The sequence below is a fragment of the Gorilla gorilla genome, chromosome 3 (assembly GCF_029281585.2).
Source record: "Gorilla gorilla gorilla isolate KB3781 chromosome 3, NHGRI_mGorGor1-v2.1_pri, whole genome shotgun sequence".
NCBI classification, from domain to species: Eukaryota; Metazoa; Chordata; class Mammalia; order Primates; family Hominidae; genus Gorilla; species Gorilla gorilla.
The window spans coordinates 11,501,975-11,524,672 of record NC_073227.2 but is presented as its reverse complement, the minus strand read 5'-3'; the positions used below and the strand labels follow the sequence as shown (position 1 = coordinate 11,524,672).

Below are 22,698 nucleotides of genomic sequence, written 5' to 3'. Positions count from 1 at the left end.
TTTTTTCCCCAGAGGGAGAGACAAGCTCAACGGGAAGATGCCCTCGAGCTCACGGAGAAGCTAGACCAAGACTGGAAGGAAATTCAGACTCTCCTGTCCCACAAAACTCCCAAGTCAGAGAACAGAGACAAAAAGGAAAAACCCAAGGTGGGAGCCAAGTACTGAAACAAACTCTTCACTCACTGAGCTTGGCTGACCGACTTTCTCCAGAGGAAGGGCTGGGGCTGGACGGCTCTTCTGGCTGTCTCCTTTAGGGCAAGTTTCTGTTGAACATTGATACTGAATGTGTAATCTTGGGGTGGAAGTAGATTCAGTTACTTGAGTCTCTATTCCAGGTGAATTAAACTGAAAAAAGTGGTGTTTCTGGATGGAAGAAGTACTTCAGGGTGGACACATTAGAATAGGTGTCTGAACTTCCCTGTGACACGTTTGTGTGTTGATACATAATACATACATTTAATATACATTTACTTATTTTTTCCTCTATAAACAGTTTTTGTTTCCTACTGCATTCTCTTTAGTCTAAACTATTGGAAAATGCTGCATTTGTTTAAGAAACTGGGTTCTCAGAGAAATCTAGATTTCACCAGATTAGTGTCATGTGGTCATCTGTACATCTTTGTGAGTCACCCTTGCTATTACCGTTACTTTACTTAATTTCCCATGTTTAGGGCGTAATGCCTGGATAAGTAGAGTTTTTGTTGTTGTTTGAGACTGAGTCTCGCTCTGTCACCCAGGCTGGAGTGTAGTGCAACCTCCACCTCACTGCAACCTCCACCTCCTGGGTTCAAGTGATTCTCTTGCCTCAGCCTCCCAGGTAGCTGGGATTACAGGCGCGTGCCACCATACTTGACTAATTTTTGTATTTTTAGTAAAGACAGGGTTTCACCATGTTGGGCCAGGCTGGTCTCAAACTCCTGACCTCACGTGATCTGCCCACCTTGGCCTCCCAAAGTGCTGGGATTACAGGCGTGAGCCACTGCACCCGGCCTGTTTTTGTTAAAGCAGATGTATTCTGAGAATTTTTCTAGGGGTAAACAAATTCTTTGTGACCGAATGTCCACTGATTTCGCAATCCTCAGGGCTTATCAGAACAGTTTTCTCTCTAGAAGAAAAGACGTAGATGTGGCTTAGCTACTTCAATAACATTATCTAGCCATTACTAGAATGTGCCAGGAAGCTAGATCTTTTCTTTTTGTAAAATTAGAAATAAATATATTTTTAAAATGAAGAATTTCTTCTTTCTACCTTAGCCCGATGCATATGACATGATGGTTCGCGAGCTTGGCTTTGAAATGAAGGCGCAGCCCTCTAACAGGATGAAGACGGAGGCAGAATTGGCAAAGGAAGAGCAGGAGCGCCTCAGGAAGCTGGAGGTAGGGTGGCAGCACCTCAGGAGCAGGGCTGTGCTGCTGTCCGTCCACAGCCCCTTCTGCTCCATTTTGCGGGATGGGCTGAAGAGAATACTCTGTTTGATCAGTGGAATATTTTAGTCTATTTAAAGTTTATATTTATTCATGAATACCTTTTTTTTTTTTTTTTTGAGACAGAGTTTCGCTCTGTCACCCAGCTAGAGTACAGTGGCACAATCTTGGCTCACTGCAAACTCCACCTCCTGGGTTCAAGTGATTCTCCTGCCTCAGCCTCCTGAGTAGCTAGGATTACAGGCGCCCGCCACCACGCCCGGCTAATTTTTGTATTTTTAGTAGAGACAGGATTTCGCCATGTTGGCCAGGTGGTCTTGAACTCCTGACGTCAGGTGATCCAGTCACCTCGGCCTCCCAAAGTGCTGGGATTACAGGTGTGAGCCACCGCGCCTGGCCCCAGCTAATTTTCAAAAATTGTTTGTATAGATGAGCATCTCCCTATGTTGCCTAGGCTGTTCTCAAACTCCTGGTCTCAGCTGATCCTCCCACCACGGCCTCCCACAGTGCTGGGGTTACAGGTGTGGGCTGCCATCACACCTGGCTCAGCTGGCTGTTTTGACATAACCACATCACTAGCTTCTTCCCATGTGCAGTGTGTGGTCAAATAGTGGAGGCCGTGGAGCTGCTTGCTCTTAGCGTCCTGGCTCCTCTTCTCTCGGTGCAGGGGGTGATGAGTCCCAGTCGGGGCTGGCCAGCAGAATTGGGCTATGAAGACCTCAGAATAATAGGCTTGCCTGGTAACTGGAGAGTATTGGCCACAAAGTTTGAACAGTTGATTTTGTTAAATGAGGAATGTACTGCTTAGCAAGTGTTTGCATGCCTGATTGAAAACTGCAGGCAGAAAGCAGGCTGGATGCACCAGCCTCAGAGCTGGGAGGACCGTAGGCCCAGCCCGCTGCCCAGGGCAGGACTGCACGGCCCCCTCACCATATGTTGGAAGAGTGTGCTCTAAGACATCTCATTCCTTCCTGCTCAGGCTGAGAGACTTCGAAGAATGCTTGGAAAGGATGAGGATGAAAATGTTAAGAAACCAAAACATATGTCAGCAGATGATCTGAATGATGGCTTCGTGCTAGATAAAGATGACAGGTGTTTGCTTTCCTACAAAGTAAGATGTTGGCCTTCATTTTCTCTCTCTCTCTCTTTAATTTAAAAACTTTTTTGATATTCATTTTAGGGATTTATTACAGTTGGGAATTTTAAATCTTTTTAACCAGTTTCTCTAAAGTTCTTTATCTGGGGGTTTATGGTATATCAGATATTAAAACTTTAGAGAGAAGACTTTAACAATAGTGTGTGCACTCGCTCACGCTCTCTGTCTTTCTCACTCTCTCTCTCAAAGGAATACAGATAAAACTGATTACTCGGTTAACATCAACTACTTTTGTTAATAACTGTATGATTCTATCTGCATGACCTCATCATACTATCGAGGGAGCTAACTCAAGGCTAGAGTTATGAATTTTCTTTGAGTGATGTCATTGAGTTTGTATGACTGGTGTAGTTTTTAATTCACGAACTTTATAAATCGGTACCCTTTTCTCGTTTTAAGAGTGTATCAGTCAGGGTCCAGGGAAGAAAAATAGGCAGGACGGGTTTCAAGCAGAAGAGATCCGCACAGGAAAATGGATACTGATAAAAACACTAGGTTACCTGGAGGAGCAGAAGGTGCTGTAGACACTCCTCGTGCTAAAGCCCACAGCCACTGTACACCTTTCAAATCCCGATCCCATGCTGCTCCCTGGCAAAAGCTGAACCGCACCCAGCATCCTGCCGCAGGGTTCTCTAGCAGCCTGTAGCTCCTGCGGCTCGAATAGCCTAGAAGCGGGTGGTGGGCAGGAGGCCTAGTGCCAGTGGGCAAATGGAGCACACAGGTTTGTGTTCCTTGCAACCACGTAGGAAGCACTGATGTGGGCAGCCTCTTGATGTGGCTGTGAGATGGTCCAGCGTTGTCTCCGCCTGTCCTTATGCCCTGTGGTTTCCACGCTCTTGGTAGGATGGAAAGATGAATGTCGAGGAAGATGTTCAGGAAGAGCAAAGCAAGGAAGCCAGTGACCCTGAGAGCAACGAGGAAGAAGGTGACAGTTCAGGCGGGGAGGACACAGAGGAGAGCGACAGCCCAGATAGCCACTCGGACCTGGAATCCAACGTGGAGAGTGAGGAAGAAAACGAGAAGCCAGCAAAAGAGCAGAGGCAGACTCCTGGGAAAGGGTTGATAAGCGGCAAGGAAAGAGCTGGAAAAGCTACCAGAGACGAGCTGCCCTACACGTTCGCAGGTGGGCAAGTGCGCGGGTTTCCTCAGGTTCTGGGATAACCTTTATGACCTGGCCATAGCTGTGTGTGTTCGTCTCCCTCCCAGGGGTTGCATTTGTGGAATGGGGACCAAGGATGCCCTTGGGAGTGCCTGGACACACCCCCGTGTCTGCTGATCCAGGTCTTAGAGCCAGTGGTCATCTTAGTTTGTGACTGTGGTTCTGTAGGCCAGCCCCCGATGGGCCAGATGCACCTCTCTGTAGTGGTACCTTCACCTCCCTTTTAGTATATGGTCAGCCTCTTGTGGTGGACCAGAGGGGCAGGGCTGGGGAGGTGGGTGAGCATCTGCGAGAAGGCTTCCATGTTCCCACCTGGGCCTCCTGTTTGGCCACGTAACATTTTAGATGGAATATACAGTGTTGTTTTGTGTAGTATGTGGAGAAAAATTGTCCAGGCCAGGTGCGTGGCTGATGCCCATAATCCCAACACTTTGGGAGGCCAAGGTGGGTGGGTCACTTGAGCCTTGGAGTTTGAGACCAGCCTGGGCAACATTGCGAAACCTCGTCTCTACCAAAAATATAAAAAATAAGCCTGGTGCAATAGCTTGTGCCTGTGTTCCTAGCTACTCAGGAGGCTGAGGTGGGAGGATCACTTGAGCCTGGGAGGCGGAGGTTGCAGTGAGCCGAGATTACACCACTGCACTCTAGCCTGGGTGACAGAGCAAGACCCTGTCTCAAAACAAAGAAAAGAAAAATGGTCAGGTTCTAGTAAGCAATGCCGAATTGTTCTGTGCCTGCCAGACGCTTCCAGAGGAGAAGCTAGTGGTGAAGCTGGCCTCTGTGAAGTGCCCTCTGGTGGCAAGAGTCTCCTGAGCTGACACTGCTGGGCTCACAGTGGCTCCTTCCAGGTCCTTCTGAAGCAGTCTGGGCACTAAACCCAGCACCCTGCCACCAAGATGCTCTGAAACTGTGGGTGCTTTAGCAAATTCCTAATCAAGGAAAGGTGGGAGGGCATTTCCTTATTAGCCTGTTCCCAGGTGCGTGATCGCACCTGACAGCCCAGGTCAGGATGGCTGAGACCCCTCCAGGTGTACCAGAGCAAACGCTGGTGGGTTTGTTGTGATCGTGAAGTAGAATAGTTATATAAAATTACCTCTCTGTCAGCAGACATGTAAGTAATTCTCATTTTAAATATGAAATGTGGGCCAGGTGCGGTGGCTCATGCCTGTAATCCCAGCACTTTGGGAGGCCTAGGCAGGCGGATCACCTGAGGTCAGGAGCTCGAGACCAGCCTGGCCAACACGGTGAAGCCCTGTCTCTACTGAAAATACAAAAATTAGCCGGGCATGGTGGCGAGTGCCTGTAATCCCAGCTACTCAGGAGGCTGGGGCAGGAGAATCGCTTGAACCCAGGAGGCGGAAGTTTCAGTGAGCTGAGATTGCACCACTGCACTCCAGCCTGGGCAACAGAGCGAGACTCCATCTCAAAAATAAATATATATACATATATATAGATGTTAAATGTGCAGTATGTTTTGTGTTTTTGATAGCCCCTGAATCCTATGAGGAACTGAGATCTCTGTTGTTAGGAAGATCGATGGAGGAGCAGCTTTTGGTGGTGGAGAGAATTCAGAAGTGCAACCACCCGAGTCTCGCAGAAGGAAACAAAGCACAATTAGAAGTACGTGGATTGAGTGTATGTGGAGCGCTGGGAGTGTCAGCATAGCCCCGTATATGAATGCCGGAATTGTGTGAAGTTGTGCAACGGCCATGTGTGCCTCAGGCCAGATGGGGCCAGCCTGTCACGTGGTTACCTATGATGATGGCTGGGAGTACTTGGTATGGCACCGGCAGAGGCCTCCCTTGGCTTTGGCCCCTCTCTAGGCCTCGTGCCAGACCCAGCCAGAGGCAGGCATGGGGACCTTCACCTTCATCTCACAGGGGAGGACACTAGGGTCCACATGGCCAGCATGTGGCAGAGCCAGACTTTGCTGTGGCAGATACGTGGCTGTGATTGCGCCTCTTTCAGTGAATGGTGGATATTCCCTTTGAGGAGGACGCCATGCTGCCCGTGTTCCTCGTCGTGCTTTCCTAGTGATGTGTTGTCAGCTGTTATATAGAAGGATGCGCCTCACCCTTAGCTTTTTCCCCCCATACCTTCTAGTGCTTAGCAAGTTCTAGCAGTGTATTTGCTTGCCTGTTAGAAGGCTGCTCGTGTCTGTAACCCTGGGCTCCCCTGCCCCACCTGGTTGTCACCAGAATGTACATGATCCAGAAGCTGTGTGCCTGTGGCTTTGTTCTTGGTGCTGAGCACTGAGCTTTATTTCCCAATTCATGTTCCTGCAGAAACTGTTCGGCTTTCTTTTGGAATACGTTGGCGATTTGGCTACAGATGACCCACCAGACCTCAGAGTAATTGATAAGTTGGTTGTGTAAGTAAAAATGGTGTGTCATCTGGGATGTGGGGTTAAGCAGAACAATTTTTCTCCCATTTAGAATCATAAAAATACATTCCAGAGTTACTAAGGTAGGTAGAATGATGGTGTCAGCACGCCAAGTGGGCAGGTGGTCACCCAGGGCTTGTGAGCCTCACAGCGCAAGCCGGCTTCTCACACGTGCCGCTCCAGCCACTGTAGAGCTGGGACTGACTTTTAACCACAAACAAGTTGATTTTGAAACAAGTGAACCCCTTTAGATTTGTGGCTGGGATGGGGTGGCTCATTGTAAGTTTCAAGCTCTGGGTGATTGAGCGGTATTTGGAAAGCACGGTAGACACCCCGCCCCTCACCCTTCAGTGAAACCCAGTTGGGTGGCTCTGCATGCCAGGGAGTGTGTCCCTCTTGTCTGCATGGGGACTGCCAGGGCGAGCTCCTGCCCTCGTTGCCCTCTAAGCCTGTGTGACCCACTCGGTGGCTCCTGGCCCCCAGGGCTGGTGGCTGGAAGAATGCCAGAGGGGCAGAGTTCTCAGTTGAGAGGCGTGTGTTGGCTTCGGATCCATGAGAGTGCACACCAGCTTCCTGCCCTGTGCCGCGCGGAGCTCTGCACGTCATCTTCTGCATGCATGGAGGCACTATCAAAGAAGTACCTGTCGTGAGGAATAAATGAGTTAATATGGAAAGTGCCTCGGAGCTGTCAGCTGCAGCTGCCACACAGAGCAGTGCCCCCAACAACGTCTGTACCACAAATCGAGCTGTTTGTCCCACCACCTCCAGTCCATAATGTTATGGCCGAGTTTTTAGGAAATGGCAGAAGTGAGTGTAGACTCTTAAGAATGCTGTTAGAAAAAGCGGATTCATCCAGTTCTTACTTGCTCAGTCAACAGGTGACTTCATAGGAAAGTGGCTTGCAGGGTTTTTCTGTGTTTCTTATCTAAAGTCATTCTCTCCTGACTTTACATTTCTGCTTAACAGGCACTTATATCATCTTTGCCAGATGTTTCCTGAATCTGCAAGTGACGCTATCAAATTTGTTCTCCGAGATGCGATGCACGAGATGGAAGAAATGATTGAGACCAAAGGCCGGGCGGCATTGCCAGGGTTGGACGTGGTAAGCAGAGTTCAGTCTAGGCACTGCCCCTGCCACAGAAGTTCTGTTTGGCATCACAGAAGGTGGACGACGGGTACGATGCTCTTGGCTGTACCCTGTGCTTCCAGGGTGTTGTGGAGTGAGCCGCACGGCAGCGAGGGTGATCTGGAGTGAGAGTGCATGGCAGCGAGCCTGGGAGGGGAGGGCGCTCCTCCACTAGCCATGGACTAACGTGTGGGTCGTGCAGGGAGATTCTGGTTTGATTCCACGTGAATGGTGCCGTATTTGGTCCACTGACAAAAACGTTGGAAGGCAAATAGAACCACGGTATTGTCCTTAAGGGCCCAAGCCTGTGGGCTGGTTTAAATTGGTCTCGGTTTCTGTGTTATTCAAAGGTTGGGAGACATTTGAACGCTCTGAGATTTTTAACAATTTTATGACAGCCTCGTGCTGTATTTTCAGCTTTAGTAACTTTAAGGAAATACTTGCTGGGATACGCTCTTTATTCTGTTGCCTGATGTTTGTGTTGAAATGGATTCACAATAGTTAGCAGCAGCTTAAAAATGTAGGACTTAGGTTAGTGATTTTTAATCAACTCCCCAAAACGTGATCTGAGCCCGTGTCTATAACCATTGTTGACTGCTTTGAAGTCTTCATGGGCCTCAGTGTCCTCACTGCACGTTTAGCTGGTTGACCCACGGTGGTTGGACATGTGTTCTGTGACACTGAGGCCAGAGCTCTGGGCCAAGGAGATGCACCCTCTCCTCCCCAGATCCTGTTCTTGGCTCCCGAGTGTTTGCAGGGAGGGCATATGGATGGACTTCATTTACCTTCTTTAACCTGTGGTAACACTTTCCTTCCAGCTCATTTATTTGAAAATCACTGGGCTGCTATTTCCAACTTCTGACTTCTGGCACCCAGTGGTGACCCCTGCCCTCGTGTGCCTCAGTCAGCTGCTCACCAAGGTGCGTTCTCTCCACATGCGGCAGGGGCCGGCCTGCTGCACCACGGGTGGCCGGAGCCACAGCCCCTCAGGGCCTTGTGGAACATGAGTGTGGCTGTTTAAGGGCTGCAGAGACCGAGCACCGCGGTTAGGCCTAAGAGGGCCCATCTAAAAGAGCCCCGGCTCGAGCAGCCCCAGATGTGGGTGGGAGTGGGAGGGCCTGGTTTGGCAACTGAAGGTTACAGATGGTGCTACCCCAGAAAACAACCTTTCAAGTTAGTGGTGAAGTTATCCAGTGTGATGATAAGGGCTTTTGTTCCCTTTTTGGCTTAAAAAGTTCAAGCTGATCCTTTCTCTTTATTAGGCATGTGATTGGTACATGCTTAGTCCAGTAATCGTACGCTCTGTATGGGTGGAAGGAACTTTATAATCAGTATAGCTCTGGCCAGGCGCGGTGGCTCACGCCTGTAATCCCAGCACTCTCGGAGGCTGAGGCGGGCGGATCACCTGAGGTCGGGAGTTCAAGACCAGCGTGGCCAACATGGCGAAACCCCGTCTCTACTAAAAATACAAAAATTAGTTGGGTGTGGTGCCACATGCCTGTAATCCCAGCTACTCGGGAGACTGAGGCAGGAGAATCACTTGAACCCGGGAGGTGGAGGTTGCAGTGAGCCGAGATTGTGCCATTGCACTCCAGCCTGGGTGGTAAGAGTGAAACTCCATGTTGGGAAAAAAAAAAATCACTAAAGCTCTTTATCTTGTTTTCATCTCATTTGATCCTCTCGACACTGCTATAAGGTGCGGGGGTTCCCTCTGTACTTGTGAAGCTCAGTGGGGTGCGTGGTTCATCAGGGAAGCCCGGTGGTCGGCCTAGCATGGCATGACATCGTCCCAGGACAGTAACCCCCAGTATGTTCCTTTCCAGTGCCCCATCCTGTCCCTCCAGGACGTGGTGAAGGGCCTGTTCGTGTGCTGCCTGTTCCTGGAGTATGTGGCTTTGTCCCAGAGGTTTATACCTGAGCTTATTAATTTTCTTCTTGGGATTCTTTACATAGCAACTCCAAACAAAGCAAGCCAAGGTGAGTTGATTTGAGGGAGGTTCCTACAAATATTTTATACTTTAGAGTTTTTTTAAGTAGTTCATACTCATTGTAGAGAGTTTAGAATATGCGAAAGTAGAGGAAACACACAACCTGCCACCCGCCGCACTGTCTGTCCCTCTGTGTGAGCGTGTGCACGCGCGCCACGTGGGGAAAAGCAGTGCTACCGGTGACCTGAGCTGTCCAGCGTGGTTGCCAGGGGCCAGAGTCTGAACTGAGACGTACCCTACCTGTGACATATGCCCAAGTGGCGAAGACTTAGTGCCAGAAATACTTAAAATATCTTAATTTTTTGTATTACGTGTTAAGATCATAATATTTTGGTATTTGGGGTTAGATAAGGTCTATTGTTAAAATCAATCGAACTTTTTACTTTTTCTCACGTGACGACAAGGCAGCGTGAAAGTTCTCGTGCAGCTCACACAGGCTGCGCTGCTGTGTCGCTTCTCTTAACGCTCTGAATTCAGGAGCGAGGGTGGCAAGAGCAGTGTTGGGATGAGGAGCAGTCTGCACACTGGCTGCCCTCCTGGGCCCTCACCCCAGCCCCTGTGCTCCTCCCCCTTCCCCTGATGCCAGCTCTGCTCCTGGATGCTTCCTCAGCACTTGCTGCTTCCCTCTGGGGGGTGAGGAGCTGCATAGCCTCTTCCTGAGCTCTTCCATGTCTGTGGATGCCTCTCCCAGCCTGACCAGAGGTTGGACCTCAAGGCTCAGACCCCCATCCTCTATTTCCAGCTCACCGTGCAGTGCTAAGTGCCTGCATGTCCAGGGGACTGACCTGAGGAGCAGGTGCTGTGGCGTCATTCACACCACCAGCAGAGTCCCTTCCAAGAGGGGTCTGGGCCACTCTTCCGGTTCAGTGCTCCCATTCTGCCACCACCTGGCTCCCGAGGCTCCTGTCTGTCAGGCTGGGTGCTGGGCGCCAGAGGGGCGCGGCCGCCCGCATGCTCCCTGCCTCGGGGAGAGCCACCTGTAGATAGCTGCAGTCCCACGTGTGAAGGGCTGCGACGGAACAGGCTGGGCACAGGTGGAGTCAGGGAAGGGGCGGGCATCTCGGCTTTGGGGAAGTGTGGGGCGGGGCCTGACCCACGCCTTTCCCTCTCGCTTGGCCCGGCACCTCTGCCCCACTGTACCCACTCTCCACCCCTCCCCGTGTAGCCACACCCTCGGCCTGGATTGCCCTTCTCCGTGGCGAGTGAATTGACTCCTGCACGCCCTACAGGCCTTTGCTGACGTCTGCCCCTCAGGCCTCTCCCGCCCTGCACCGTCACCCCCGACTGACTCTCCTGTCTCCCTCCTGCCCCTCCGCTTTCCTTTCTCGTGTTCTGTCTGGTCCATTTGCTCCTCTGGGTGCTGTGCACTGCCTGTCTCCCCGACGGGCAGGGACTTCAGTCTGTTCCTGGATGTGGCCTGAGCACCTGCCTCATCAGCCCCATGTGTGCCTAGTAGGCCCTGGGAGGTCTGTGGCCAGCAGGCCTCTCAGGCAGGATCAGGCTTTTGGCTCTCACCGCGCCCCCTGCCAAAGCTTTTCCCCTCCCCTGAGGTGTCCCTGCCCACGCTGAAACCCTCAGTGTCTGGCACAACCCAGAAACATAAAAATCGGTGTGCGTCTGTTAGAGGGTGAACTTCCACAGGCTCGGTGCCACAGAGCCTGCTGGGAGCCCAGTAACGTTCAGGCCATCTCTGTCCTGTCGCACTTGGAATTCAGGTTCCACTCTGGTGCACCCTTTCAGAGCGCGTGGGAAGAACTCGGAACTGCTCGTGGTGTCTGCTAGAGAGGATGTGGCCACGTGGCAGCAGAGCAGCCTCTCCCTCCGCTGGGCGAATAGACTGAGGGCCCCGACTTCGACAGAGGCCAATCACATCCGGTATGTGAGGGGACCCCGCTTTGGGGCCTGTGCCCTACAGCGTCCCCAGAGGCAGGAGAAGCCACTCATGCTTTCTGATGTGCTGTTCTTAGCGAACTTGCCGCCCGGCTGTTTGGTTTGATGGAGGCCGAAAGCCTTCTTTCTGAGGCATGTTGGCTTGCTGTCCCTTTTTCTTTTCATTTTCAAAATACATTTGCTTGATTTCACAAATCATAATTTGGAACCAAAAATGGAGCCGCCCCATCCCAGCTGGCGCTGCGGTTCCCACAGCCTTCCCTCCTGCGTTAGGCCTGACCCTGAGCCTACCTTGCCCATGGTTGCATGGGCCCAACCCTGGCCGGCCAAGGTGGCCACATTGGATTTTTCAGCCTAGTGGAAGTGGGGAAGTTCATTTTTGCCACGTTATTGGTTTTGTCAGTGACAAATAGAACAAGTTGGACCTCCTCTTGCCTCCTGCCCTCACAGACTGTCCTGCCTGGCTGTGGGCCTGGCCCTGCTGAAGCGCTGCGTGCTCATGTACGGGTCCCTGCCATCCTTCCACGCCATCACGGGGCCTCTCCGAGCCCTCCTCACGGATCACCTGGCGGACTGCAGCCACCCGCAGGAGCTCCAGGTGAGGCTTCCCGGCCACTAGGGTGCTCTGCCTGGGCTCAGACATGTCCCTGAGCTGGGGCCAAGCTGGTGGCAGTCAGTCATTTGATGCTGCAGCTGTAAGTCAACACCATCTTTGCAAAATCCCAAACATGAAGGGAAGTAAAATCATAAGAGTGGGCAGTGACGGTGAGCAGTGCTGGGCTGGAGTAAAGCAGATGCTGCATCTCAGGCGGCAGCTGGGAACTGTCGCCTTGTGTGCTTCCTCCAAGAGGCCGCACGGAGGGTGCACCAGCGCCCAGGGGTCAGCCCCTGCCAGGCCTGGAAAGTCAGCTCTGAGCTGCGCTCTGCAGTCCCGATGGGTTTTCCAAGGATGGTCTCACTATCCTGCACAAGGTGACAGGAAGCCCCAAGGGACAGTCTTAGCTGGACCCAAGAACAAGTCTTTGATGGCACATCCTGTCCTCTACAGGCTGCTCCAAATTCACCTATGGCCTACCCGCCTCCCTGCCTTTCACCCTGACCCTGACAGGCTGTACCCTGCATCCACTTCCTGCTTGACATGGCTGTGGCTTGCGGCTTGTGGCTTGTGGCTTTCATCCTGCCCCAACCCTGCCCCTTATTGGCCCGCACCAGCCCAGGATGCTGCTGGAGCCGAAGGCATCAGTGCCATGTCCGCAGCTACCCCCACAGGACTGCCCCGCACCACCAGCACAGCCCTGGCAGCATTGCCTCGTGCCTTCCCCTCATGCGCTCCGGCCTCCTCGCAGGCCTGGCTTCGTCTCTGGAGTAGTTCTTCTCTGCACCTGGAACTCCCCACAGCCATGCTGCTCACGCCCACACCCTTGGGAAGCCAGGCCTTCCCTGGCCCACACTGTGCCGTGCTCCCTGCGTTTTGTCTGTGGTGCTGACCCCCGGGCACGTTACACCGTCCTTGTCTCTGCCCCACTAGGATGAGAGTTCCATGAGGACAGCAACTCGGCCCGTTCCGGCCAGGTCCCTGGAGCATAGAGCAGATAAGCTAGCTATCACAGACTCCGTCGCCTGGTCAAAGGCTGATGAGGATGAGATGTGAGCCCTGCCCCTTACCCTGTATCCACTTCCTGCTGGTGTGGCTGTGGCTTGTGCCTTTTATTTAAAAGAATTTGGGTTGGCCTGGCCGAGGGGCACAGCAGGGCTCGTGGTCTCGGTAGACTGGGCCAGTCAGGCCCTTGAGTTTGGTCTCCATGGAGACGAGGCATTCCGGCACTCAAAGGTTCCATCCACATGGGCCCAGGAGTGGCTGTGTCTGTGGGTGCAGCCAGGGTTCCAGGACACACCTGTGCAGGAGAAAGCGGGTAGGACCAACCTCAGTGAACTGCCTTTCGGGAGATTCCTCAGAAGCCACCAGCCAACTCTTCTGGAAGCCAAGGTCTTGGTGAAAGTGGGTCTTAACCATCTGGTTCTGTTGGCTTGAAAATAAGGTCAAACTGCCAAGACTGGTGGAAACCCTGCCCCGCCTAGCCCCCAGCGTCAGTTTGCACACTGGGCTCTAGCATGCACACGGCCCCCCGCGGCAGAAAGGGTTTCTCTTGTGAGCCTTCTCACGAAGCAAGTGGCTCATGGCCTTACGTGCCAAGTTTGTCTGGGAAAGGGGGGTTCTGTTGACGTTTCTGGCTCTGAGGAGCACAGGCTATGGTGATCTCCAACTCCCCAAGTCCCCTCCTTTCAGAGAGTGCTCTCAGGGGCCAGCCCACAGCCCTCCCTCTTCAAGAAGACAGTGGCTTTACTTCGTTCCGGCTGTGCCAGGCCTTGAGCAGCCACAGCCTTGGCTTACCCCCCCGCCCACCGGTAGGCGCACAGCAAGGGCACCATCCTTCTGCAGGGAGCTCGCAGCACTGTCCTCACGCTGCCTTGACACGGCAGAACCCGTGCGTGGAGCTCAGGGCACGCAGCAGGTGAGTCATCGCAGAGTCGGGGATTTCGTGTTTTTCAGGAGCTGTGTCAGAGCACACTGACCGAAATGGAAAGCCAGAAGCAGCTCTGCCGGCCACTGACCTGTGAGAAGAGCAAGCCTGTCCCACTGAAGCTTTTCACGCCCCGGCTGGTCAAAGTGTGGGTGCTGGCAGCATCTCCCTGGGAGGCCAGGGCTGTGGGCTCAGTGGGAGCTGACGGGGGGCGTCTGCCAGTTCTGCATTTGAGCAGATGACTACGGAGTGAAGCCACACTCCCAAGCAGGCTCTGGCTGAGAGGTGGGGACAGACAATCTTGCTTCCTTAACAGTGGCTTTCTGATTGTAGCCTCGAGTTTGGGAGAAAACAAGGCAGTAGTAAGGAGGAACAGGAAAGGAAGAGGCTGATCCACAAACACAAGCGTGAATTTAAAGGGGCCGTTCGAGAAATCCGCAAGGACAATCAGTTCCTGGCGAGGATGCAACTCTCAGAAATCATGGAACGGTGAGGGGGACGTGTGTGTGCGACACGATTGTGGTGTCACTCAGCTTTGGTGCTGTGTGGCCCTGGGCAGAGCACTGGGCACCTGGCATCCCACAGCCTTGGCTCTGGCTGGGGGTTGGAGCCAGGCAGGTTCGCTTCCCCGTTTGAACTGAACGTGGCCACGGTGGCTAATGTGGTTCTGATGTGGGAGAGAGAGGGCAAGACGCTCTCCAAGAACTAATCCAAAAATGGGCATTTGCCTTTCGTTTCTTTTAGGGATGCGGAAAGAAAGCGGAAAGTAAAGCAGCTTTTTAACAGCCTGGCTACACAGGAAGGCGAATGGAAGGCTCTGAAGAGGAAAAAGTTCAAAAAATAAATTACATTTTATAAATAAGGCAAGGAAATACTGGACATTACCTCACATCTGCAATTCTAACCCTCTGGGAAGCCAAGGCGGGAAGATTGCTTCAGCCCAGGAGTTCGAGACCAGCCTGGGCAACACAGGAAGACCCCGTCTCTACCAAAAAAATATAAAAATTAGCCAAGTGTGGTGGCACGCACTTGTAGTCCCAACTACTCGGGAGGCTGAAGCAGGAGGACTGCTTGAGCCGAGTCCAAGGTTACAGTGAGCCGTGATTGAGCCACTGCACTCCAGCCTCGGCCACAGTGCAAGACCGTGTCGCTTAAAAAAAAAAAATTTTTTTTTTTTTGAGACGGAGTTTTGCTCTTGTTGCCCAGGCTGGAGTGCAATGGCACAACCTCCACCTCCTGGGTTCAAGTGATTCTCCTGCCTCAGCCTCCCAAGTAGCTGGGATTACAGACATGTGCCGCCATGCCCAGCTAATTTTGTATTTTTAGTAGAGACGGGGTTTCTCCATGTTGGTCAGGCTGGTCTCGAATTCCTGACCTCAGGTGATCCACCTGCCTTGGCACCCCAAAGTGCTGGGATTATAGGTGTGAGCCACAGCACCCAGCCAAAAAAGTAATTTTTTTAGAGTAATAATGCTATATTGGTGTGATTCCAACCTCCAGCTCCCCCTGCCCGCTGCCTGCGGTTTTGTTCTGTTAAAACATCACCTGATGAAATAGAATGAATCCTGAAATGCACCTCTGGGATCGGGAATGGTCTGTGTGTTGTCAGCTGCGACTGGTTCACTGCGTCTGGACAAGCCTCATGGGGACTGGGGATTCTGGCCAGTGTAATTTCTGTCAACCACGGACGTTTGCCTTCATGTGTAGAATTTACTGTTGTTATGCAAATTGTATTTTCAATTATAAATGAAACAAGTTTGCAGATATCTTAGAAATCAGAGAAGGGAAACATCACCCACAGTCCCTCTGCTGGAACAGCCACAGTTGGCCTTGTCCTACTTACGTCCTTCAGTGGATGCTTCTGTGTGCTGGGGTCCTCCATTCAGGACACTGCACTCTAGGAGGTGGGAGGAGACTGGGTTGCGTCTGTGCCGACCTGGGATGCAGTTTCAGGTCAGAATCAGAAGATGCGCAAGTTACACATGACACAGCTTTTTAAAGTGCTTTTCCCCTGCACTAATCAAGAGGGAGGTCAGCCCTCAGGTGTGCTGGACCCGGGAGGGGCTGAGCTGTAAGAAGTAATGAGCCCCTTGAACTTCACAAGCTGGCCAGGGAGCCATATCCCGAATGCCACTGCCACTTCCTCATGGTGCAAGGCTTGTTGGGACCTGCCACCTTGCTGAGGGAGGTGCTGAAGTAGGTGGTTTCCCTGTTCCAATGCGGTATGCGGTCTTGCAGGCCGAGGCATTCCTCAGGGGATGACAGAGCCCCTGCCGGGCTACAAGCCAGGGTAAACACGGAACTTGTGTCCTTAGCTGGCATCCCAGGAAAGAAGCCCGGGGTCAAGTTCACACCTCATGAGATCGCAGTGACCAGCCCTGCCCAGGCTGCCCTAGCACGTGCATGAAGCATCGCTGGGTCACATCTAGCCACGGTGACCGTGGTGAGATGTGAGGATTAACCAGACTAGGACTGGGGAGGTGAGGAAGGTAACAAGGACCCAGTTCCAGCTTCTAACGGTGTGTAGGATCTTTGAGCAAGGAAGACGCTGGGGAGAATGAATCTGGCTTTGTTCTCGTTGGGAGGTGTTCAAGCCATGGCTGGACCAGAGCATGAGCCATCCTCAGTGTGAGAGGCAGTTACTGCCGCGGTTGGGCTGCCTGGTAGGCCTCGAGCTCAAAATGAGTCAGTCTCCCTCTGGAAAGCGCAAGACAGAGACAGCGCTGGTGGCAGCTGGGCTGAAGCCAGCAGCTTGGAGATGAGGCTCAGGCCCTGACGGGGGAATCTTACCCAGCCTCCCCAGATGGCTCAGAGACAGGTCTGGCAGGTGCATGGATCCACAAATCTAGAAGAGTCTGGGGTTGTCACATCCACCAAGTAGGCTGGCTGTCTATATACACTTTGTCTCTGTGTAGGCCCAGGATGCTGTTAACATCAACAGCTGCAGGATTTCACCCATCTACGAATTTTCTCTGCCACACGGCTACTGCCACTTTAATTCAAGCCAAGCCCTTGCACTCAGGACCCTGGCCCAACCCTCTTGGGCCAAGCAAAGAGGAAACGAGAACAGGACAGAAAAAAAAGTGGGACCGGACCAGGCACCTGGCTGTCCGTTGAGGCCTTGCTATGCGATCCAAGACGGAAGGTGCCGGCAGCAAGCTCATACAACCCTAGCTGCGTGTCATGTCATTGAAGAGGGTGCGTGATCCAGCTGGAAGGGTGGACAGAAGTGTAACTGCCCAATGGGTTCACCTTCCCTGTTACTAGACAGCCAATTTATCAAGAAAGGGCATTTGCAACAGAGAAAAAGTAATTCACGCAGAGCTAGCTGTGTGGGAGACTGGAGTTTTATTATTACTCGGTCTCCCTGAGCATCTGGGGTTTGGAGTTTTTAAAGATAAGCTGGTGGGTGGGGGGCAGCCAGTGAGTCAGAAGTACCCATTGGTCAGGTCAGACATGAAATCCTAGGGAGTTCGAAGCTGTTGTTTTCGCACTGAGTCAGTTCCTGGGTGCCACAACATCAGATGAGCCTGGGTGGTGCCAGGCGACCCATCAAGTGCTGATCTTAGGCTTTACGATGGTCATGTTATCGCCAGGAGCAGTTTGGGGAGGGTCAGAATCCTGTAGCCTCCAGCTGCGTGACTCTTCAACCGTAGTTTCTAATCTTGTGGCTAATCTGTTGGTCCCACAAAAGCAGGCTAGTCCCCAGGAAAGGTTTCTTTTGGGAAAGGGCTGTTATCATCTTTGTTTTAAACTAAGTTCCTCCCACAGTTCAACCTGCGCGCAGCAATAAACAAGGAGGGCATGGAGGTTAGAAGCAAGATGGAGCTGGTTATCTCACTGTCGGCAAATTTTGCAATGGCAGTTTCATAGAGATACCTGTCCTCTGGGGAAAAAGGTAGTAACAGGTTGTCTTTTTGGCTGCAGGTGGAAAACTGCATCTATTAGGCAGAGGTGGGGCTTTGTTCTTACCCACAATTGGAAGTTCTCTATGGAGTAAAGGCAGTGTGTGTGCCACCTGATTCCTTTCCCCATGTGTATCTGGTTAGGGTCGGCCACGAGAGATCCGCAAGCATTTTAGAAGGTGGGAGGGGAGGTGGGAGCTGGCTACAGGCCAGGCGTTGGCGTGGTTCCGTGAGTGTGCTCCAGCCAGGCCCAAAGCTTCTCCTGCCCAGGGGGACCGTTTCCTCCAGCGTGGGTCGGGTGCTTCTGCGCCCGGAAAGAGCGCCAGCTCCTCCTTCGGGTGACCCAGGGAGCGGGGCTGCAGGCAAAGGCCCAGGAGGCCAAAAAGGTGCCAACCGGGTCCTATGGCTTTCAGTTGTCTCTGCCCACCCAATTCACACCATCTTACCCCCTCAGCCGCCTGTCCTGGGACTTCAGGCTCAGCACCAAACGCAGCAAAAGTAGGTGCACAGAGAGCGGGGTCAGCTCACGCAGCCCGAGCAGAATGGCTGTGCTGCCGCCCCAGGCCCGCGGCCACCGCTGTGTATGTGGCAGGAGTCAGCCCCCCAGCGTGGGGCCCCGAAGCCCGCGGTCCTTCCACGGGGAGGGCCAGGCCCGCAGGGCGCAGAGGATGGGGGACAGGCTGCGCCAGCGCTCGCCTGAGGCCCCGCACACAAACCTCAGGCCCATGGGTCCGCTCCGCGGGGCAGGCGTCGTGGGCCCAAGGAGGCCAGGCCGGGAGTCTCGGCCTCGGGGTTACGCGGCGGCGGGCAGCTCTTCCGCTCCGCTCAGGGTGCTACTAACCCACAGCCGAGCAGCGACCCGCAGGACCGGCGAGAACCCCGCCACTGCCTCCGGCCGGAAGAGAACGGGCAGAGATGTTCGTCACTTCCGGGGCGTGGCGTGGCCGGGCGTGGCCGTCCCGCCCCTGGCGGCGTGCCTGGCGCCGTGTTCCGTGTCTGTGCGACCGTCCGTCCCGAGCGCGCAGCCGCGGCAGGTGCGGGGCGGGACCGGGGGCGCGCGGGGTGGGGGGCGTAGGGGGCGCTCGGGTTGGGGGTGGGACAGGGGACGCGCGGGGTGGGGGAGGAGACGGGACCCGGTGTACGCGGGGGTGGGGCGGGTGGGAGGTGCGCAGGGTAGGGGAGTAGGGGGCGTGCGGGGTGTGGGGCTGGACCAGGGGCGCGCAGGGTGGGGGACGGGACCGGGGACGCGCAGGGTGGGGGGCGGGACCGGGGGCGCGCGGGGTGGAGGCGGGACCGGGACGCACGCGGGATGGCGGAGTGGGAGGCGCGCGGGGTTGGGGGTGCTCCCGCGTCCGGTGTGCACCCCATGGCCCCCGCCAGGGAGACCGAGTCCGGGCCAGGGGCCGGAATCGCGGCTGGGGTTGGGGTTGGGATCGGGATCCGGGTTCCCCGCGGCTTCAAGTTTTCTCTCGCTGTTACGAGGGCGTGGGAGGCGCGGCCGTGGGGTGGGGTGGGGCCAGGTCCGCGATGTGCTCACCCTGGTCTCTCAGGACCGTTGCCTTTGCGGCTATTTTTTGTGCAATCCCTGAAGCCTGCGTTTCCTGCTGCCTGGGGTCGGGGCGGGGGCATCGCGCAGGCCAGAACGGCCCCTGCGTCGGTAGGCCAGAGCCCCTGCCATCAGCCGCTTTAGGGTGCTCGCCGGCTGTCGGGTGTGGGGGTATGGCAGGCCCTGGAGGACTCGGCTTCCCCGCTAACCCGACCCGCCGCACCCCACCCAGGCCAGGTCAGAGCAGCCCACCATGGGATGGGGAGGGGGTGGAGGCTGCACCCCGCGCCCACCCATCCACCAGCAGCCGCCGGAGCGCCGCGTGGTCACCGTTGTCTTCCTCGGCCTCCTGCTGGACCTCCTGGCCTTCACGCTGCTGCTGCCTCTGCTGCCCGGGCTGTTGGAGAGCCATGGCCGTGCCCACGTGAGTCCTTGCCCTGCGGCCCACAGTGCCCCCTGCCCCCCAGGCCCATCAGACCTCCCCAGCCCTTATCGTGATTCCTCATCCCCTAGGACCCCCTCTATGGCTCCTGGCAGGGCGGGGTGGACTGGTTTGCCACCGCCATCGGGATGCCAGTGGAGAAGAGGTACAACAGTGTCCTGTTCGGAGGTATGGCTGGCTCTGTGCCCTTGGCGGGCTCTCTACGGTCCTATGTTTGGTGGACATGGTCCAGCCCAGGCCCCTCCCCAATTCTCGGTCCTTCCCTTCCCACTCCCTGGGCTGGCATCAGTCTGGTGCCCTTGCCCACATGTCCTGGCTTCTAGGCATGATCCCTTGCCTCCGCGTATCATGTTCAGATCCTTCCTCATCTCTCCATTGGGGCCCCCTCGGCTCAAGGGCCATGGCCTGTGAGTGTAGGGCCCAGCATGACTGGACCCTCAGGACGGGGCTGGACATTGGCCTTGAGGGCCCCAAGACCACAGCTCGTGGTGCAAGGCAGCCCCATGATGGTGACATCTGTCTCTCAGGTCTCATTGGCTCGGCCTTCTCTGTCCTGCAGTTTCTGTGTGCGCCACTCACTGGGGCCACCTCAGACTACTTGGGGAGGCGCCCGGTGATGCTGCTGTGCCTGGTATGTTCCTGGGCCTGGGTGCCCATGGGGAAGCCTCCTCCCACCCAACCAGTAGCCCCGTGGGGTTAGGTGGGGAGAGGGAGGTGGCTGTTGGCCCTCATCGCATCCTGGAGGGGGTTCTCTGGGGAACCAGTGGCTCCTGTTACAGAGCCAGGCTTTCAAGGAGCTGCTCCTGGCCCCTAGGAAGGCATTGAGAACACAAGTGGCCCTCAGATGGTTCGAAATGGGGCAGGGTTGAGGGGTGTTGCCTGGGTTGCCAAGCCCTACTCTGAGCCACTCCTGGCCTTAAGTGACCGCCCCTGCCTCTTGGCCCCTGCCCCTGGGCAGATGGGTGTGGCCACCTCATATGCAGTCTGGGCCACTTCTCGGAGCTTTGCGGCCTTCCTGGCCTCCAGGCTGATTGGGGGCATCAGCAAAGGGAACGTCAGCCTCTCCACGGCCATCGTTGCTGACCTGGGCTCGCCTCTGGCCCGCAGTCAAGGCATGGTAAGTGCACAGGCTGGGCCTTTGGGGTCCTGGTGGTGACTTCTGGGCCTGGGTCTCCCTGTGCAGCTCAGGTGGTCTTTTTCCTAGGCGGTCATTGGGGTGGCCTTCTCACTGGGCTTCACCCTGGGCCCTATGCTCGGAGCCTCCCTGCCCCTGGAAATGGCACCCTGGTTTGCCCTGCTCTTCGCAGCCTCCGACCTGCTGTTCATCTTCTGCTTCCTGCCAGAGACGCTGCCCCTGGAGAAACGGGTAGGGCTGTGGTCTGGGACCCACAGGCCTAGGGGCTGGAGGCTTGGTTCCATAGCGATGTAAAGTGCCCCTGTGTGCCAGCCCCAGATGCCAGGGAGGCTGGGCCGCTCTCTCGGTGTTGGGACCCTTGAGGCCACAGTCCGTGGGTTGCCAGGCCAGCAGCCGCTCCTGCAGGCTCTCCAATGCCATCCCCACAGGCGCCCTCTATCGCCCTGGGGTTCCATGGTGCGGCTGATCTGCTCAGCCCCCTGGCCCTGCTGCGCTTCTCGGCTGTCGCTCGTGGCCAGGACCCACCCTCTGGAGACAGTAAGGACTCGACCAACCCAAGTGTGGAGGCTGCTCTCCCCTGGGCTTCCCCGGGCGGAGCCCTTCCCTGCTGTGGTCGCCTTCTCAGCACGCGCCACCTCTCCCCAGGGCTCAGCAGCCTGCGCCGCCTGGGCCTAGTCTACTTCCTCTACCTCTTCCTGTTCTCGGGCCTGGAGTACACGCTGAGCTTCCTCACACACCAGCGCTTCCAGTTCAGTAGGTGGGTCCCCATCTGGCGACGGCCTGCTGTCTCCCTGAAATAACGTCCCTGCTTCAGGGAAGCAACCCCCATCCCCAGGAAGCCTTGGCAGCCACTCTCGCCCTGGCCCTGCCCTGGGTGGCCCTGCCCCGGGTGCCCTGCACTAACACACCCGCTCCCAGCCTACAGCAGGGGAAGATGTTTTTCCTCATCGGCCTCACCATGGCCACCATCCAGGGTGCCTATGCCCGGCGGATCCACCCTGGCGGGGAAGTTGCTGCCGTGAAGCGGGTAGGGGGCTCCCTCCAAAGCGGGTGGCAGGCAGTCCCCTGAGCCCTGCAGGGCACGGGCTGTGCTGAGGCTGCCGTGCCCACCTGCAGGCCCTCCTGCTGCTGGTGCCTGCCTTCCTCCTCATCGGCTGGGGACGTTCTCTGCCCGTGCTGGGCCTGGGGCTGCTGCTCTACTCCTTTGGTGAGTGGCCCTGCCCTGGCAGGGGATCCGATGGGCAGCAGGGGCTGGGTGATGCGCCCTCCCCTGGGCTGACGGGCACCTCCTCGATGTCTCCCACCAGCTGCCGCCGTTGTGGTGCCCTGCCTGTCCTCCGTGGTCGCTGGCTATGGTGAGCCCCCTTCCCTCGGCCGAAGCCACCTGAGCGGGAGAAGGGCAGTGGTGCCTGACTCTGCCTCTTCCCACAGGCTCACCAGGGCAGAAGGGCACGGTCATGGGTACACTGCGCAGCCTAGGCGCTCTGGCCAGGGCCGCGGGGCCCCTGGTGGCTGCTTCAGGTGAGGGCGCGGGATGGTGCTGGGGCAGGCTGGGGGCCAAGCACCTGCCCTCGCCTCCCAAGTGCCAGCTCCCTCGGGGCCTGGGTGACGCCACCGTCTCTCCGCAGTGTACTGGCTGGCTGGGGCCCAGGCCTGCTTCACCACGTGGTCCGGGCTCTTTTTGCTTCCCTTCTTCCTCCTGCAGAAGCTGAGTTATCCGGCACAGACGCTCAAGGCTGAGTAGCTGAGCCACTGTGCCCAGGCTGTGGGCACCAGGCAGAGAGTGGGAGCCTAGGTCAGGCCCCTGCCCACTGCCTGACCCCCCCCCACAACCCCCAGTCCAGGGAGACCCTGTGGGTGGGGGCCGGCCCCTAAGCAGGAAGCTCAGGCAGCTCCTCCAGACTTACTCCTTCAGTGACTCCGAGCTGCAGCACTCCAAGGCTGTCGGGGCTTCTGTTTGTTTGTTTTTTAAACTATGCACCAGGTTTCTGATGATGAAATAAAGCACCTGTTTTATACCAA

The 22,698-nt window shown here is 55.5% G+C and overlaps 2 protein-coding genes and 1 long non-coding RNA gene across 9 annotated transcripts in view; 2 read left to right on the top strand and 1 right to left on the bottom strand.

The window, feature by feature from the left end:
* NOP14 (NOP14 nucleolar protein) overlaps nt 1-15,414 on the top strand; it is a 24,355-nt gene extending 8,941 nt beyond the window's left edge. Inside the window, exons 5-19 of one of the 3 annotated variants that reach the window (XR_008678895.2) lie at nt 13-147; nt 1,254-1,376; nt 2,404-2,535; nt 3,424-3,703; nt 5,229-5,359; nt 6,025-6,110; nt 7,089-7,224; nt 8,067-8,168; nt 9,072-9,225; nt 10,952-11,111; nt 11,577-11,724; nt 13,678-13,796; nt 13,982-14,137; nt 14,393-14,682; nt 14,913-15,414. Coding sequence is in view for 2 of the 3 variants with exons in the window: in XM_055384386.2 (XP_055240361.2) it covers nt 13-147; nt 1,254-1,376; nt 2,404-2,535; nt 3,424-3,703; nt 5,229-5,359; nt 6,025-6,110; nt 7,089-7,224; nt 8,067-8,168; nt 9,072-9,225; nt 10,952-11,111; nt 11,577-11,724; nt 13,678-13,796; nt 13,982-14,137; nt 14,393-14,492 (1,962 nt within the window). In the remaining variant the exon portion in view is untranslated. Of the gene's footprint in view, nt 1-12; nt 148-1,253; nt 1,377-2,403; nt 2,536-3,423; nt 3,704-5,228; nt 5,360-6,024; nt 6,111-7,088; nt 7,225-8,066; nt 8,169-9,071; nt 9,226-10,951; nt 11,112-11,576; nt 11,725-13,677; nt 13,797-13,981; nt 14,138-14,392 lie in introns of all 3 variants that reach the window. The other 2 variants (XM_055384386.2, XM_019025181.4) reach the window with 2 other exon arrangements.
* On the bottom strand, nt 12,813-18,460 carry LOC134758235 (uncharacterized). The gene is made up of 2 exons (XR_010133198.1): nt 15,194-18,460; nt 12,813-13,021 (listed from the first exon to the last, which is right to left on the bottom strand). It is a non-coding gene; the product is annotated as an uncharacterized lncRNA (long non-coding RNA).
* MFSD10 (major facilitator superfamily domain containing 10) lies at nt 18,096-22,698 on the top strand. Of its 5 annotated transcripts, none has more exons than XM_031010157.3 (13): nt 18,096-18,587; nt 19,332-19,523; nt 19,613-19,709; nt 20,069-20,172; nt 20,500-20,658; nt 20,746-20,907; nt 21,105-21,213; nt 21,322-21,433; nt 21,595-21,703; nt 21,793-21,883; nt 21,984-22,031; nt 22,108-22,197; nt 22,305-22,698. In XM_031010157.3, the coding sequence occupies exons 1-13, from the start codon at nt 18,096-18,098 to the stop codon at nt 22,418-22,420; spliced, it is 1,881 nt and encodes a 626-aa protein (XP_030866017.2). In that variant the 3' UTR covers nt 22,421-22,698. The 5 variants fall into 5 exon arrangements, with proteins under 5 accessions (XP_030866017.2, XP_063561137.1, XP_030866016.2 ...); XM_055384396.2 differs by lacking the exon at nt 18,096-18,587 and adding an exon at nt 18,854-19,210; XM_063705067.1 differs by lacking the exon at nt 21,595-21,703.

Bases quoted from the DNA above. Each gene is read 5' to 3' on its own strand.
- MFSD10 (XM_031010156.3), top strand. From the start codon at position 18,096: ATGGCTGTGCTGCCGCCCCAGGCCCGCGGCCACCGCTGTGTATGTGGC. The intron at 21,434-21,594 runs GTGGGTCCCCAT...ACCCGCTCCCAG, and splicing joins CAGCGCTTCCAGTTCAGTAG to CCTACAGCAGGGGAAGATGT. The intron at 21,884-21,983 runs GTGAGTGGCCCT...GTCTCCCACCAG, and splicing joins GCTGCTGCTCTACTCCTTTG to CTGCCGCCGTTGTGGTGCCC.